At 55.1% G+C, this 16,951-nt stretch overlaps 1 protein-coding gene across 1 annotated transcript in view; it reads left to right on the top strand.

The window, feature by feature from the left end:
- The window catches only part of LOC142484993 (complement C2-like), a gene marked incomplete at its 5' end in the record, with an annotated part of 49,481 nt that extends 48,429 nt beyond the window's left edge, over window positions 1-1,052 (top strand). Inside the window, one exon of the mRNA XM_075584229.1 lies at window positions 843-1,052. Within this exon, the coding sequence (XP_075440344.1) occupies window positions 843-1,040 (198 nt within the window). The remainder of the gene's footprint in view (window positions 1-842) is intronic.
- Between the last annotated feature and the right edge of the window lie 15,899 nt (window positions 1,053-16,951).

The following is a 16,951-nucleotide window of genomic DNA, read 5'->3' as shown; positions in this document are numbered from 1 at the left end:
GGGAAAGGGAGGGGATAGAGAGAGGAGAAATAAAGAGAGAGAGGATGGGAGGGGCGAGGGAGAGAGTGGGAGAGAGAGGATGGGAGGGGAGAGAGAGGATGGGAGGGGAGAGAGAGGGGGAGAGAGGCTAGAAAAGTGGGAGGAGAGAGTGGGAGAGAGGAGAAAGAAGAAAAGAGAGAATGGGAGGGGAGTGAGAGGGAGAGAGGATGGGAAATGGGGGAAGAGAGTGGGAGAGAGAGGAGAAAGAAAAAAGGGGCGAGAGAGGATGGGAATGGGGGGGGAGAGAGTGGGAGAGAGAGAGGAGAAAGGAAGAAGAGGAGACAGGAGGGGAGAGAGTGGCAGAGAGGCAGAGTGCATGGGAAAGGGAGGGGATAGAGAGAGGAGAAATAAAGAGAGAGAGGATGGGAGGGGCGAGGGAGAGGGAGAGAGGATGGGAGGGGAGAGAGAGGATGGGAGGGGCGAGGGAGAGAGAGGATGGGAGGGGAGAGAGAGGATGGGAGGGGAGAGAGTGGGAGAGAGGATCTGAGGGGAGTGAGAGGGTGGAAGTGGGAGAGAGGATGGGAGGGAGAGAGAGGATGGGAGGGAGAGAGAGGATGGGAGTGGGAGAGAGGAGAAAGAATGAAAGAAGAGGAGAGAGTGTGAGAGGAGAAAGAAAGAAGAGGAGAGAGAGGATGGGAGAGAGGGGAGAGAGGATGGGAGGGGGGGGAGACAGGATGGGAGAGGGGGGAGAGAGAGAAAGAAGAAACTTTATTGAAACTCATATCTTCCCTCTTTTCTTCTGTCGCCCCGTTTTTTGTTTTTCCTGTCTTCCCCCCCTCCTCTTTCTTCTCTCACACCCTCAGGTTGGGGTGATCAGCTGGGGGCTATATAACCCCTGTAAGGTCCCTGGAAGACGTTCTCCTGCACCCCTGGGCTCGGAACCCCGGGATTTCCATCTCAGTGTCCTGGAAGTTTTGCCCTGGCTGCGCAAACATCTTACCCCGGAGCTAAGCTTCCTGCCCGATCCTCAGGGGCAGGAGGAGACTCTGTGCCCTGCCTGAGGGGGGGGGGGGGGGGGGGGGTGTAACATGGCACCTCGTAGGTTGGGCTTCCTCGACACCGTCCTCATGAAAACGCTCACCTTCTGAACCCTGGTTGTTTTTTTCAGTCCGCAGCTGGACTTTAACCTCTAACCTCTAACCTCTGACCTTTTTGATGACCTTGCACATCACATTTGATCTTCCGCGATTGGCCCGTTTGTTGACCTTTCAGATCCCACCTTTACCTCGTTAGCATTCACCCCCTGTTGAACTTTCACCTCAACATCTGACCTTTTTCCTATGAGTCCCCACTGACCTGACCCCTTATTGACCCCTAACCTGCAGAGTCTTCATCTGTCACCCCCTGACCCTTTAATGACCTCTGCCCTGGGACTTTCAAGTCTTTCATTGACCTTTCACCCATGACCTTTCCAACCAGCTCCTCCCCGTGACCTCACAGTGACCTTTCTCTCCTCGACCGTTATCGTTAGAGAGGGGAAGCATATTGCAGAGAGAGAAGAGCTAGAGGTCGTTCTCTGACGCTGGAGGCGGGGTGGGGTGTGGGGGGGGGAGGGGGAGGAGGCTCATTGGACATGCAAGGAAGTCCTTCACGGAAAAGGAGGTGGATTCATGGATTAGCTACCCAGCAGAGGTGGTAGGGGCTAATACAGTCAGGAGATTCTTCCCTATCCAATCGATCCCAAGTATGAAAGTCCCAAGGATCATATAGGGGCCGAGGTTCTGCAGCAGGTGGGACAATCAGCAGTCGCGGGCGGGGGGGGACGGGGGAAGTGCCTTTTCTCTGCCGTCATATTCTGTGTTTCTCTGTCGCCCGCAAGCCATTAATAAAGCTGTTTAAACATGTGTCTTTGTGTAGGGGGGGTCACATGCCAGGGGGAGGGGTACTCAGGGGCAAGAGGTTACTTTTGAACTTCAGGATATAATAAACTAGAAAAAAAAAAAAAATATATATATATATATATATATATATATACACACATATACATACACACACAGTATATAAATTGTGAGCACATTCACATGTCTTAGACAGGTCTGCACCCCGCCTTTCACCATTATCACCCAGCATACAGTGTTTCCACTGCAGCAAGACATTCTGGGAGATGACATGCAAATGAGCACACAATGTATCACCTTTTGCCTGGAATATCCATTCACATGGAGCCCATTTAAGCAAATGCATCGCCGTTGCTAGTCCCATGCTATATATATACACACACAATACTCACTACCACTATATGTACCCGTGGCACTTCTGCTGGTGAGTCGTGCATGTGTCGGTGCAGCGTGGTACGGCTGGCAATAAATGTTGGCCACCTCTGTATATACAGTAAGCCTTATTATCTTAACTCTTCTGTCCTCCGTCCTATACTGAGACTAAGGGGTTCTCAGGAGATCCGTAGACAGTTCTCAGGAGATCCGTAGACAGTTCTCAGGCGATCCGTAGACAGTTCTCAGGAGATCCGTAGACAGTTCTCAGGAGACCCGTAGACAGTTCTCAGGAGACCCGTAGACTGTTCTCAGGAGACCCGTAGACTGTTCTCAGGAGACCCGTAGACTGTTCTCAGGAGACCCGTAGACAGTCCCAGCCCAACTGGAGACATGCCAATATCCAATACCAGGAATACACACCAGGTCCCAGACATCCCCATACATGAAGGGGTAACAGCAGAGTTCATCCACCAGTACCAGAAGAACAGAGGGCTGAGGGCGTGGTAACAACTAGTACCCACAAAAAAGATAAACCACATACTGAAGACCCTGGGGGGGGCAAGACCCAAGGTACTTCTGATAGAAACCCCCGCACAGTCCACTCCGGTTCCTTTTTTAGGGAGAGAAACACAGGCAACGGCAAGGGGGACGAATCGAGCAAGACAGGGACATCTCCGACACATTTCAACAAGAAACAACTACTCCCGACACAGAGAGAACGAGAAACGTTAGAAAAAGAGGTTGCAGAGGGGGGCAAAGGGGGTCAACAAAGGAAACAAACAAAGCCACACAAATTAGGTAAAGCAAAGAGCATCTTTAATGTTTCCGCACAAACCCTCAATACCCCACACATGGGAATTCCAGAGAAAGGTCTTCTGCCCTTGCACCCAGCAGTAACCCTGTCCTCTCCCATCTGTTTATGGACCTGCACAGGCTTATAAGAAAGCTCCCACTGAAACGTCATTTCTTAAATAAAAACAAGAGAATTAGGTGAAGGGCCAATGTGAATGTAAGGCAGAGGCAGGCTGCCATTTTATAATGGAAATTAAGACTGCGTAGGTGAACGTGGCAATGTCAATTGAAGGCCTAGGCGGGCGGCCATTTTGTAATGGCAATTAAGAGTGCGTAGGGTGGGAAGGCATAGGCGTGCGGCCATTTTTTAATGGGAATTACAGTATGTGAAGCGGGAAGGCAGTTGAATGCGGACATTTTGTGTATGGTGATTTCGTTGGTGTAAAGATTGTGAATGCGATTTTTTGTATGCAGCAACTTAAGGGAGAGTGCAGCCTATGGCGGCTGTGTGTGAAGCAAGCTGCGCGGCTAGAGGGAGTGCGGGACGGCCGTGTGTGAAGCAAGCTGCGCGGCTAGAGGGAGTGCGGGGCGGCCGTGTGTGAAGCAAGCTGCGCGGCTAGAGGCTGTGTCGGGCGGCCGTGTGTGTGGTCCGGGCGGCCGTGTGTGATTTTTTGTATGCGGCAACTTAAGGGAGAGTGCAGCCTATGGCGGCCGGGGGGGAAGCAAGCTGCGCGGCTACAGGGAGTGTCGGCCGGGCGTGAGTGCGGAGCTGAAGAGGACGGAGGTGCATTTTTTAAAGTTAAGGGAGAGCCCGGGCGGGCGTGAGTGCGGGCAGAGGGAGTGTCGGGCGGGCGTGAGTGCGGGCAGAGGGAGTGTCGGGCGGGCGTGAGTGCGGGCAGAGGGAGTGTCGGGCGGGCGTGAGTGCGGGCAGAGGGAGTGTCGGGCGGGCGTGAGTGCGGGCAGAGGGAGTGTCGGGCGGGCGTGAGTGCGGGCAGAGGGAGTGTCGGGCGGGCGTGAGTGCGGGCAGAGGGAGTGTCGGGCGGGCGTGAGTGCGGGCAGAGGGAGTGTCGGGCGGGCGTGAGTGCGGGCAGAGGGAGTGTTGCTATGGCGGCCGTTTTTATTAGGTGAAGAAGCGAAGGGAGAGTGCAGCCAGAGGGAGTGTGGAGCGGGCAGGAAGGTTAAATATTATACAGGGGTCATAGTCTCAGGTGTGAGTGTGTGTGTGTACACAGGGGTGACAGTGTGTGTGTACACAGGGGTGACAGTGAGTGTGTGTGTGTACACAGGGGTGACAGTGTGAGATGGATGAAACTTACCAAGGACTCCGCAGGGGTTCTCTGGGGGTATGGTGTGTCAGTGTGAGTGTGTGACAGTGAAGTAGGTGTGTGTCAGTGATGTCACTGTACCTTTTGGTCAATGAGAGTCGTGTGGGAGGCTGGACACAGGGACCAATGTCTGTGGGTGTGTGTGTCTCAGTGGAGCGTACCTCTTGGCCAATGAGTCACGGGGGGGCGGGTGGACCCACGGACCAATCAGATTCACCACACACTTTTGAGTTTTATATATATATAGATATGTATGTATGTATGTAACCCCACTCCTTGCCCGGCTCAAAAGGAGGGGACTGCACAGTGTGATAATGTCTATAGGTGCAGATGTTACGCACTGAGATCCTTGCGTACCTTATTCTCAGGCTGGTGTCCGGCTGGCTGGAATAGTAAGCGGGACTGTGGTCAGTGTTGAGGATGAAAAGGTGCCAGAGACTTTTATAAAAGAACGTGGTTTAGTGACAGGAATCAGAAAGCGGCTTCCCTGGGGGCCACACACACCCAGGGAGGTCCACAGGCTTAGTGCCACGTGTAGATCTTGTGAGTGCCCCATCTCTGGGAGAAGGAGCACATAATAAGAGAGGCAGAGGTCCCAAAATGGGGCCGTCGCATCCATAAGGGCTGCTGTGCCTGTAGGGGGTACATACGATTGCTTCCTTTCCTTCCCCCATCCCCCCACCACGAGGTTTGTGAGGTTCGCACGTGCCTAAGGGAGGTGCCTGGGGCAGACCAGCTCAGGTTTGCTAATTAGCACAAGCATCACCCCCTCTGCTAATCACTGTCTCACTATGTAGGATCCAGCTGAGTTGGCGTTATTTCTGATGCCTAGTTTGGTATATAAGTGCGTCACAGTTAGCATTAAACATGACCCCAGATGAAGTCCGGTGGGAAGAAACATGTTGGGCTTTTTTTGATGCTTTGAGGCCACCGTACCCAATCTCCTGAGAAGCCCCGATTGGAAGGAGACTGCTGAGACGGCCGTGACGCGGCGGAGTGCCTGTCACGGTAGCTTATGACAAGATATAGTGAACACCAAATATCTGGGTTGAACTGAACGAGGCTTAGATATAATAAAATATAATTTATTCCTTAAATAAGGTGAACACATCAATATAGTACAATTAACAGACAAGAGGGTAACACTTACTCAGGGTTGGGGGATGGAGAAGTATCCAATAGCAATTCTCCAACAGTCCAGTGACTTTCAAGATGGTATCAGAAGCACAACTCCAGCACAATTCCAGCAATCCAGTGACTTTCAAGATGGTATCAAAAGCTCAACTCCAGCACAACTCCAGCAATCCAGTGACATTCAAGATGGTATCAGAAGCATAACTCAAAACTGTAGGGTTGACACAGTTTATATACCTGTGCAACCCTATTCTTAACATTGAACACAGCCTATTGGTGAACAATTATCTAACGTGGAGACTAACAGACTAACCATGCCCTCAGGGAACAATTAGACTGCCAGAGTTTGTTGATTGACTAATACTTAATCCCTAGACAATGGGTAACAATCAAGGCTTAGGCCACCCAGCCATCTGCCCTTCAGGACCTATTAGCCTAGCAAATGGCGTCTGCATTTTCAGAACAGAAAAATACAATACATATACACTTTAATATCTACACATATTAATAAGTGCTATTCTGATGGACTCAGTGGGTCAACCTTTGCCAGTTTTTAATGCCTACAGTGACTCCACATAGTGGCCAAATATGAACTCTCTGCGACCTCCAGAACTGGGGATACAGAAATGCACTTTAAAACATTAAAATACATGTTTATAATGGGAACATGGGAACAGGGGAACATACATTTTCAAGGTATAACAAGATGCAAACCTCATCCCTGGACCGCAGTCCAGTTAACCCCTTGTCTCTCTGGTGAGGTCAAGGGATGGCCATCTGGGGTGCAACCCCTTTAATACCGGGCCACCCCCTTTCTCCCTCTACACCTCCCCTTCTTAATGGGTGACCTGTGGCCTACTGGCCCTAACGGGGAGTGGGGCACTGCTGGCACCCTTAACGAACTCAGTCTCAGAGGGATAGTCCTGACGTGACAGTCCATCAGCATTGCTGTTTTCACTACCCTTTTTGTGCTGAATGGTAAATTCAAACTCTTGCAAGGCCAAGCTCCACCTTAGCAACTTGGCATTCTCCCCTGATGCCCTCTGCAGCCAACTTAGGGGGTTGTGGTCTGTGAGGACCGTGAAAGCCCTTCCATAAACATAGGGCTGGAGTTTTTTGAGTGCCCACACAATGGCCAAGCACTCTTTCTCAATGGTGGCATAGGCCACCTCTCTGGGGAGTAGTTTTCAGCTGAGGTACACCACAGGGTGCTCTCTACCGTCGTCCCCCACTTGGCTCAACACAGCCCCAATGCCATAGTCCGAGGCATCAGTCTGTATGAGGAAATGTTTGGTATAGTCCGGGACAGCCAGTATGGGGGCCCCAGCAAGCGCAGTTTTCAGTGCCTGGAAAGCAGTTTCACAGGCCGGAGTCCAGGTGATAAGCACAGGCAGTTGCTTCTTAGTCAGATCAGTCAGGGGTTTGGCCACGGCGCTGTACTGTGGGACAAACTTCCTATAGTACCCTGCGGTGCCCAAAAATGCCATGACCTGTTTCTTGGTTTTTGGAACAGGCCACTGAACTATGGCTTCTACCTTGGCTGGCTCTGGTTTGAGGTGCCCTCCACCCACCCTGTGCCCTAAGTACAGGACCTCTGCCATCCCTACCATACACTTAGTGGGTTTCAAGGTAAGCCCAGCCTCCCTGATCCTATCTAGCACTGCAGCTACATGTCCTAAGTGGGAGTCCCAGGAATTACTGAAAACAGCAATGTCATCTAAGTAAGCCCTGGCATAGCTCTGCATCCCTTCCAGTAACCTATTGACCAGGCGTTGGAAGGTAGCCGGGGCATTCTTCATCCCAAATGGTATCACCAAAAACTCATAGAGGCCACTTGGAGTGATGAATGCTGACTTATCCCTAGCCTCCAGGGTCAGTGGGATTTGCCAATAGCCTTTGCTCAAATCCATGGTGGTCAGATACTTTGCCGCCGCGAGTTCATCTAGTAACTCATCCATGCGGGGCATGGGATAGGCATCTGACACCGTCCCAGCGTTGAGCAAGCGGTAGTCCACACAAAACCGGGTGGTCTTGTCCTTCTTAGGGACTAGAACTACCGGGCTTGCCCAAGGACTCTGGGATGGGGTAATTATCCCTAGGGTCAGCATCTCCTCTATCTCCCTCTCCATACTGGTCTTGACCTCTGCTGACACTCTATACGCGTGCTTATGCAGAGGCCGCAGGTCCCCTGTGAGCACTGGGTGTTTTGTGAGATGTGTGGTCCCTGGCATGTCAGTGAAGAGGGCCCCATACTTAGCTAGCATGTCCCTGGCTTCTCCCTTCTGCCTAGCACTCAACTGTGCCCCTATCTCCACCTGCTCCACAGTGTTTCCCTGCCTGCTAGAAATCATAAGGGGTCCAACAAGATCCATCGCTACTTTCTGGAAGGGTTCCCCCATTATCGGTAGGGGTTTCAGGGGTGCCTTCACACAGTTGCCCGCCTTACCCACTCGCTGGCAGGCATCACAAGAGCGGCAGAAAGTGCCCACATCTCGAGATGCCCCCGGCCAGTAGTAACGCTGTAATAACTGGGCTCGCGTTCTGTTGACCCCCTGATGTCCCGCTAACGGAATAGAGTGAGCTACCCGTAACAGTTGCTGTCGGTACCCCTGGGGCACTACTAGCTGTCGCTTACCGGTCAATCCCTCCTCTATCCCTGGGTTCCCTTCTACTCTATACAGGAGTCCCTTATGCCATAGGCAGTGCTCAGTGCCTTCCCCTGCCTGAGATTCGGACGCCCGAAGTCTCACGCCGGCCAGGGTAGGGTCTGTCTTCACTGCCTCCCTAAACTGGGCTCCTAATTCTGGCCACCCCCCAGTCACGTCATTGTCTGGAGAATAGGGAAGGGTGAGGGGAAACAGTAAGTCAGTCTGTGGTTGCAACTGATCCTGGCTTACATCCCCGGCCTCCTCTGCGCCCTCCGCTAACGTTGGTCCCAAAGGCTGGGGGACTGGCGCCGCCGCCATTGCCGCTGTTTGGCTCCGGGTAACCGCCGCCACTGCAGCGGGCTTGGGCACTCGGTCATAGGTGCAGGTCATCGGTCCCAGATCGTTGCCAAGAAGAACATCAGCATCCAAACCGGGTAAAACCCCCACCTCTCGCACACCCTGGCCCTCCCCCCAATCCAAAAAGATTCTGGCCACTTGTGATCTGTATCCCAGGGTCTGGGATCAATTCCTCTGGCCGGACCATATCAGGTCGGACCAGGGTCACTGCAGCTCCTGAATCCAGCAAGCCAACTGCTTGCTGGTCACTGACTGTGACCGGGGTGAGATGTCTGCTCCGGCCGTCCGTCTGCTGCAGGTCCGCGCTGAGATGTGCTCCCCTCCTGGCTGTAGGCACCGATGAAACCGGGACAGGTGTGGCATGGGACGCCTCGCTGGGAGTTGGTTCCATGACCGGTCCGGTGTCTTTGGTGGAAGCTACCCGCACGTGGGCTACCGGCTTCGCAGCTGGGGTGCGTTGCCCCTGATGGGGTCCGCCGGAACGCAGGGGCTCCGGGCAATCTGGTCTGATGTGACCAGGGCGGTTGCAGTTGTAGCACCGGCGCTTGTGCCGGAGCTCCCCCGCCTTCGGTGGACTGCTGCCTGCAGGCGGCCTCTGAGTCCATTGGGGGGTATTGGCAGACCTTTTGGCCGGTGCCGCCGCCACCACCGCCTTGGCTACTGTTTTGGCGGTCATCAGGGCTCGGCTGGCCACATAGTCATCTGCAAGCCTCGCCGCCTCCTGGTAAGTCTTGGGCTTCTTGTCGTACACCCAAGCCCTCACCGCCGGTGGGCACTGCTCCATGAGCTGCTCCTGAAAGATGAGGTCCAGCAGGCGTTGGTAAGTCCGTACCTAATAGCCCTCCACCCAGCGTATCCCGTACAAAGCCATGCGGGTCACGTAGGTGACATAGGACTCCTGGGGCTGCCTCTCTTCCTGCCGGAATTTACCCCGGTAGGCTTCAGGGGTAAAACCGTACTGAAACAATAACAGTTCTTTCAGGTGTTCGTAGTCATCAGCATACTCATCTGGAAGCGCCATCATTGTCTGCTTAGCCAAGCCGGACAGTAAGGGGTCCAAACGTGCAACCCTATGCTGGGGAAGCACTTTGTACCGCCGGCACTGCGTTTCAAAGTTCTTTAAGAAACTGTCAATCTGGTCAGTGCCTTCCACGAACTTGGTGAGACTGTGCTGGTCCAGCTTGAGTTCATCTGTGTTGGGTTGGACAGGGGGACAATAAGCGGGTCTGTTCACTGCCATAGTGATAAACTGCAGCCGCTCCTCCGGTGTCCTTCTGTCTCCCCACGCAGTAATCAGTGCCAACATTTCAGGGGTGAACGGACTGGTAGCCGCAGCAACCAGTACCCCTCCTGTTGCACTGCTCCCGGGAGGTGCACTCGTTCCCTCCCCGAGATTCCGCCGCCCCGGCACTGGGTTCCTTCCCTGATCTCCGGGTGGTTGTAAAAGGGCAAGCTGAGCCGTATCCTGAGGCTCTGCAAGACGGGCTTCATAGTCACCGATTGCGTCAACCCTGTCTGCGACCTCCTGGTTCTCATAGGGCAGTCCATATTCACGGCACTTGTCCTTCAGCTGAGCTCGGGTCCACATGTTGATTGAGCCTTCAGCCTCGCTCATGGTTCAGTTGCACAGTGAGGTGGTGTTACAACTTGTGTTAACTGTTGCACTACTGTGTGTTCAATATCTTTAGTCCCAGGAACTTGCAATTACCATCAAGTTCCTGCTATGTTTCAGTATCCCGCAGTATACTGTAACACAGGTCCAGTTCAATCCCGCCGCTGCCACCAGTTAATTATAGAGCTTGTCACGGTAGCTTATGACAAGATATAATGAACACCAAATATCTGGGTTGAACTGAACGAGGCTTAGATATAATAAAATATAATTTATTCCTTAAATAAGGTGAACACATCAATATAGTACAATTAACAGACAAGAGGGTAACACTTACTCAGGGTTGGGGGATGGAGAAGTATACAATAGCAATTCTCCAACAGTCCAGTGACTTTCAAGATGGTATCAGAAGCATAACTCCAGCACAATTCCAGCAATCCAGTGACTTTCAAGATGGTATCAAAAGCTCAACTCCAGCAATCCAGTGACATTCAAGATGGTATCAGAAGCACAACTCCAGCACAATTCCAGCAATCCAGTGACTTTCAAGATGGTATCAAAAGCTCAACTCCAGCACAACTCCAGCAATCCAGTGACATTCAAGATGGTATCAGAAGCATAACTCAAAACTGTAGGGTTGACACCGTTTATATACCTGTGCAACCCTATTCTTAACATTGAACACAGCCTATTGGTGAACAATTATCTAACGTGGAGACTAACAGACTAACCATGCCCTCAGGGAACAATTAGACTGGCAGAGTTTGTTGATTGACTAATACTTAATCCCTAGACAATGGGTAACAATCAAGGCAGTTACTTTCTGATCACCGTGCTTAGGCCACCCAGCCATCTGCCCTTCAGGACCTATTAGCCTAGCAGATGGCGTCTGCATTTTCAGACCAGGTCCAAAATAAAATACATATACACTTTAATATCTACACATATTAATAAGTGCTATTCTGGTGGACTCAGTGGGTCAACCTTTGCCAGTTTTTAATGCCTACAGTGACTCCACATAGTGGCCAAATATGAACTCTCTGTGACCTCCAGAACTGGAGATACAGAAATGCACTTTAAAACATTAAAATACATGCTTATAATGAAACATGGGAACATACATTTTCAAGGTATAACAAGGTGCAAACCTCATCCCTGGACCGCAGTCCAGTTAACCCCTTGTCTCTCTGGTGAGGTCAGGGGATGGCCATCTGGGGTGCAACCCCTTTAATACCGGGCCACCCCCTTTCTCCCTCTACAGTGCCCCACTGCAGGTGAGAGACGCTGGCAGAGGCAATCGCGGTCTGTTCCTGACTGAGAAGTGGAGCGGTCGCATCGGGTGCTGTTATCTAAGGAGAAGGGTTGAAGTGCGCCCGAAGTCACTTCTCGTTTACTTACCAGCGGGGAGAGTGTGAGCGTGTTACCAGCGGGGAGAGTGTGAGCGTGTTACCAGCGGGGAGAGCGTGAGCGTGTTACCAGCGGGGAGAGCGTGAGCGTGTTACCAGCGGGGAGAATGTGAGCGTGTTATCAGCGGGGACAGCGTGAGCGTGTTACCAGCGGGGAGAGTGTGAGAGGTGTTACCAGCGGGGAGAGTGTGAGCGTGTTACCAGCGGGGAGAGTGTGCGCGTGTTACAAGCGGGGAGAGTGTGAGTGTCTTACCAGCGGGGAGAGTGTGAGCGTGTTACCAGCGGGGAGAGTGTGTTACCAGCGGGGAGAGTGTGAGTGTGTTACCAGCGGGGAGAGTGTGTTACCAGCGGGGAGAGTGTGAGCGTGTTACCAGCGGGGAGAGTGTGAGCGTGTTACCAGCGGGGACAGTGTGAGCGTGTTACCAGCGGGAGAGTGAGCGTCTTACCAGCGGAGAGAGCGTGTTACCAGCGGGGACAGTGTGAGCGTGTTACCAGCGGGGAGAGTGTGTTACCAGCGGGGAGAGTGTGAGCGTGTTACCAGCGGGGAGAGTGTGTTACCAGCGGGGAGAGTGTGAGCGTGTTACCAGCGGGGAGAGTGTGTTACCAGCGGGGAGAGTGTGTTACCAGCGGGGAGAGCGTGAGTGTCTTACCAGCGGGGAGAGCGTGAGCGTGTTACCAGCGGGGAGAGTGTGAGTGTGTTACCAGCGGGGAGAGCGTGAGTGTCTTACCAGCGGGGAGAGCGTGAGTGTCTTACCAGCGGGGAGAGCGTGAGTGTCTTACCAGCGGGGAGAGCGTGAGTGTCTTACCAGCGGGGAGAGCGTGAGTGTCTTACCAGCGGGGAGAGCGTGAGTGTCTTACCAGCGGGGAGAGCGTGAGCGTGTTACCAGCGGGGAGAGTGTCTTACCAGCGGGGAGAGCGTGAGTGTCTTACCAGCGGGGAGAGAGTGAGTGTCTTACCAGCGGGGAGAGCGTGAGTGTCTTACCAGCGGGGAGAGAGCGTGAGTGTCTTACCAGCGGGGAGAGCGTGAGTGTCTTACCAGCGGGGAGAGTGTGAGCGTGTTACCAGCGGGGAGAGTGTGAGCGTGTTACCAGCGGGGAGAGTGTGAGCGTGTTACCAGCGGGGAGAGTGTGAGTGTCTTACCAGCGGGGAGAGCGTGAGTGTCTTACCAGCGGGGAGAGTGTGAGCGTGTTACCAGCGGGGAGAGTGTGAGCGTGTTACCAGCGGGGAGAATGTGAGCGTGTTACCAGCGGGGAGAGCGTGAGCGTGTTACCAGCGGGGAGAGCGTGAGCGTGTTACCAGCGGGGAGAGTGTGAGAGGTGTTACCAGCGGGGAGAGTGTGAGCGTGTTACCAGCGGGGAGAGTGTGCGCGTGTTACCAGCGGGGAGAGTGTGAGTGTCTTACCAGCGGGGAGAGTGTGAGCGTGTTACCAGCGGGGAGAGTGTGTTACCAGCGGGGAGAGTGTGAGTGTGTTACCAGCGGGGAGAGTGTGTTACCAGCGGGGAGAGTGTGAGCGTGTTACCAGCGGGGAGAGTGTGAGCGTGTTACCAGCGGGGACAGCGTGAGCGTGTTACCAGCGGGAGAGTGTGTTACCAGCGGGGAGAGTGTGAGCGTGTTACCAGTGGAGAGAGCGTGTTACCAGCGGGGACAGTGTGAGCGTGTTACCAGCGGGGAGAGTGTGTTACCAGCGGGGAGAGTGTGAGCGTGTTACCAGCGGGGAGAGTGTGTTACCAGCGGGGAGAGTGTGAGCGTGTTACCAGCGGGGAGAGTGTGTTACCAGCGGGGAGAGTGTGTTACCAGCGGGGAGAGCGTGAGTGTCTTACCAGCGGGGAGAGCGTGAGCGTGTTACCAGCGGGGAGAGTGTGAGTGTGTTACCAGCGGGGAGAGCGTGAGTGTCTTACCAGCGGGGAGAGCGTGAGTGTCTTACCAGCGGGGAGAGCGTGAGTGTCTTACCAGCGGGGAGAGCGTGAGCGTGTTACCAGCGGGGAGAGTGTCTTACCAGCGGGGAGAGCGTGAGTGTCTTACCAGCGGGGAGAGCGTGAGTGTCTTACCAGCGGGGAGAGCGTGAGTGTCTTACCAGCGGGGAGAGCGTGAGTGTCTTACCAGCGGGGAGAGTGTGAGCGTGTTACCAGCGGGGAGAGTGTGAGCGTGTTACCAGCGGGGAGAGTGTGAGCGTGTTACCAGCGGGGAGAGTGTGTTACCAGCGGGGATAGTGTGAGTGTGTTACCAGCGGGGAGAGTGTGTTACCAGCGGGGAGAGTGTGAGCGTGTTACCAGCGGGGAGAGTGTGAGCGTGTTACCAGCGGGGACAGCGTGAGCGTGTTACCAGCGGGAGAGTGTGTTACCAGCGGGGAGAGTGTGAGTGTGTTACCAGCGGAGAGAGCGTGTTACCAGCGGGGACAGTGTGAGCGTGTTACCAGCGGGGAGAGTGTGTTACCAGCGGGGAGAGTGTGAGCGTGTTACCAGCGGGGAGAGTGTGTTACCAGCGGGGAGAGTGTGAGCGTGTTACCAGCGGGGAGAGTGTGTTACCAGCGGGGAGAGTGTGTTACCAGCGGGGAGAACGTGAGTGTCTTACCAGCGGGGAGAGCGTGAGCGTGTTACCAGCGGGGAGAGTGTGAGTGTGTTACCAGCGGGGAGAGCGTGAGTGTCTTACCAGCGGGGAGAGCGTGAGTGTCTTACCAGCGGGGAGAGCGTGAGTGTCTTACCAGCGGGGAGAGCGTGAGTGTCTTACCAGCGGGGAGAGTGTCTTACCAGCGGGGAGAGCGTGAGTGTCTTACCAGCGGGGAGAGCGTGAGTGTCTTACCAGCGGGGAGAGCGTGAGTGTCTTACCAGCGGGGAGAGTGTGAGCGTGTTACCAGCGGGGAGAGTGTGAGCGTGTTACCAGCGGGGAGAGTGTGAGCGTGTTACCAGCGGGGAGAGTGTGAGTGTCTTACCAGCGGGGAGAGCGTGAGTGTCTTACCAGCGGGGAGAGTGTGAGCGTGTTACCAGCGGGGAGAGTGTGAGCGTGTTACCAGCGGGGAGAATGTGAGCGTGTTACCAGCGGGGAGAGCGTGAGCGTGTTACCAGCGGGGAGAGTGTGAGCGTGTTACCAGCAGGGAGAGTGTGAGCGTGTTACCAGCAGGGAGAGTGTGAGCGTGTTACCAGCGGGGAGAGTGTGAGCGTGTTACCAGCGGGGAGAGTGTGAGCGTGTTACCAGCGGGGAGAGTGTGAGCGTGTTACCAGCGGGGAGAGTGTGAGTGTGTTACCAGCGGGGAGAGCGTGAGCGTGTTACCGGCGGGGAGAGTGTGAGCGTGTTACCAGCGGGGAGAGCGTGAGTGTGTTACCAGCGGGGAGAGTGTGAGAGTGTTACCAGCGGGGACAGTGTGAGCGTGTTACCAGCGGGGAGAGAGTGAGCGTGTTACCAGCGGGGAGAGTGTGAGCGTGTTACCAGCGGGGAGAGCGTGAGCGTGTTACCAGCGGGGAGAGTGTGAGAGGTGTTACCAGCGGGGAGAGCGTGAGCGTGTTACCAGCGGGGAGAGTGTGAGCGTGTTACCAGCGGGGAGAGTGTGAGCGTGTTACCAGCGGGGAGAGTGTGAGCGTGTTACCGGCGGGGAGAGTGTGAGCGTGTTACCAGCGGGGAGAGTGTGAGCGTGTTACCAGCGGGGAGAGTGTGAGCGTGTTACCAGCGGGGAGAGTGTGAGCGTGTTACCGGCGGGGAGAGTGTGAGCGTGTTACCGGCGGGGAGAGTGTATTACCAGCGGGGAGAGTGTGAGTGTGTTACCAGCGGGGAGAGTGTGTTACCAGCGGGGAGAGTGTGAGTGTGTTACCAGCGGGGAGAGTGTGAGCGTGTTACCAGCGGGGAGAGTGTGAGCGTGTTACCAGCGGGGAGAGTGTGAGTGTGTTACCAGCGGGGAGAGTGTGTTACCAGCGGGGAGAGTGTGAGCGTGTTACCAGCGGGGAGAGAGTGAGCGTGTTACCAGCGGGGAGAGAGTGAGCGTGTTACCAGCGGGGAGAGTGTGCGCGTGTTACCAGCGGGGAGAGCGTGAGTGTGTTACCAGCGGGGAGAGTGTGAGCGTGTTACCAGCGGGGAGAGTGTGAGCGTGTTACCAGCGGGGAGAATGTGAGCGTGTTACCAGCGGGGAGAGTGTGAGCGTGATACCAGCGGGGAGAGTGTGAGCGTGTTACCAGCGGGGAGAGCGTGAGCGTGTTACCAGCGGGGAGAGAGTGAGCGTGTTACCAGCGGGGAGAGCGTGAGCGTGTTACCAGCGGGGAGAGTGTGTTACCAGCGGGGAGAGCGTGAGTGTGTTACCAGCGGGGAGAGTGTGAGCGTGTTACCAGCGGGGAGAGTGTGAGCGTGATACCAGCGGGGAGAGCGTGAGCGTGTTACCAGCGGGGAGAGTGTGAGCGTGTTACCAGTGGGGAGAGTGTGAGCGTGATACCAGCGGGGACAGCGTGAGCGTGTTACCAGCGGGGAGAGCGTGAGCGTGTTACCAGCGGGGAGAGCGTGAGCGCGTTACCAGCGGGGAGAGCGTGAGCGTGTTACCAGCGGGGAGAGTGTGAGCGTGTTACCAGCGGGGAGAGTGTGAGCGTGTTACCAGCGGGGACAGTGTGAGCGTGTTACCAGCGGGGAGAGTGTGAGTGTGTTACCAGCGGGGAGAGTGTGAGCGTGTTACCAGCGGGGAGAGTGTGAGCGTGTTACCAGCGGGGAGAGTGTGAGCGTGTTACCAGCGGGGAGAGTGTGAGCGTGTTACCAGCGGGTAGAGTGTGAGCGTGTTACCAGCGGGGACAGTGTGAGCGTGTTACCAGCGGGGACAGTGTGAGCGTGTTACCAGCAGGGAGAGCGTGTTACCAGCGGGGAGAGTGTGAGTGTGTTACCAGCGGGGAGAGTGTGAGCGTGTTACCAGCGGGGACAGTGTGAGCGTGTTACCAGCGGGGAGAGTGTGAGCGTGTTACCAGCGGGGAGAGTGTGAGCGTGTTACCAGCGGGGAGAGTGTGAGTGTGTTACCAGCGGGGAGAGCGTGAGCGTGTTACCAGCGGGGGGAGCGTGAGCGTGTTACCAGCGGGGAGAGAGTGAGCGTGTTACCAGCGGGGAGAGTGTTAGTGTGTTACCAGCGGGGAGAGCGTGAGCGTGTTACCAGCGGGGAGAGTGTGAGTGTGTTACCAGCGGGGAGAGTGTGAGCGTGTTACCAGCGGGGAGAGTGTGAGCGTGTTACCAGCGGGGAGAGTGTGAGTGTGTTACCAGCGGGGAGAGCGTGAGCGTGTTACCAGCGGGGAGAGCGTGAGCGTGTTACCAGCGGGGAGAGCGTGAGCGTGTTACCAGCGGGGAGAGTGTGAGTGTGTTACCAGCGGGGAGAGTGTGAGCGTGTTACCAGCGGGGAGAATGTGAGCGTGTTACCAGCGGGAGGAGAGTGTGAGTGTGTTACCAGCGGGGAGAGCGTGAGCGTGTTACC

This window comes from Ascaphus truei, unplaced genomic scaffold, assembly GCF_040206685.1.
Source record: "Ascaphus truei isolate aAscTru1 unplaced genomic scaffold, aAscTru1.hap1 HAP1_SCAFFOLD_505, whole genome shotgun sequence".
Lineage (NCBI taxonomy): Eukaryota > Metazoa > Chordata > Amphibia > Anura > Ascaphidae > Ascaphus > Ascaphus truei.
Note: the sequence above shows the minus strand (reverse complement) of the source record. Positions and strands in the feature narration are given on the sequence as shown.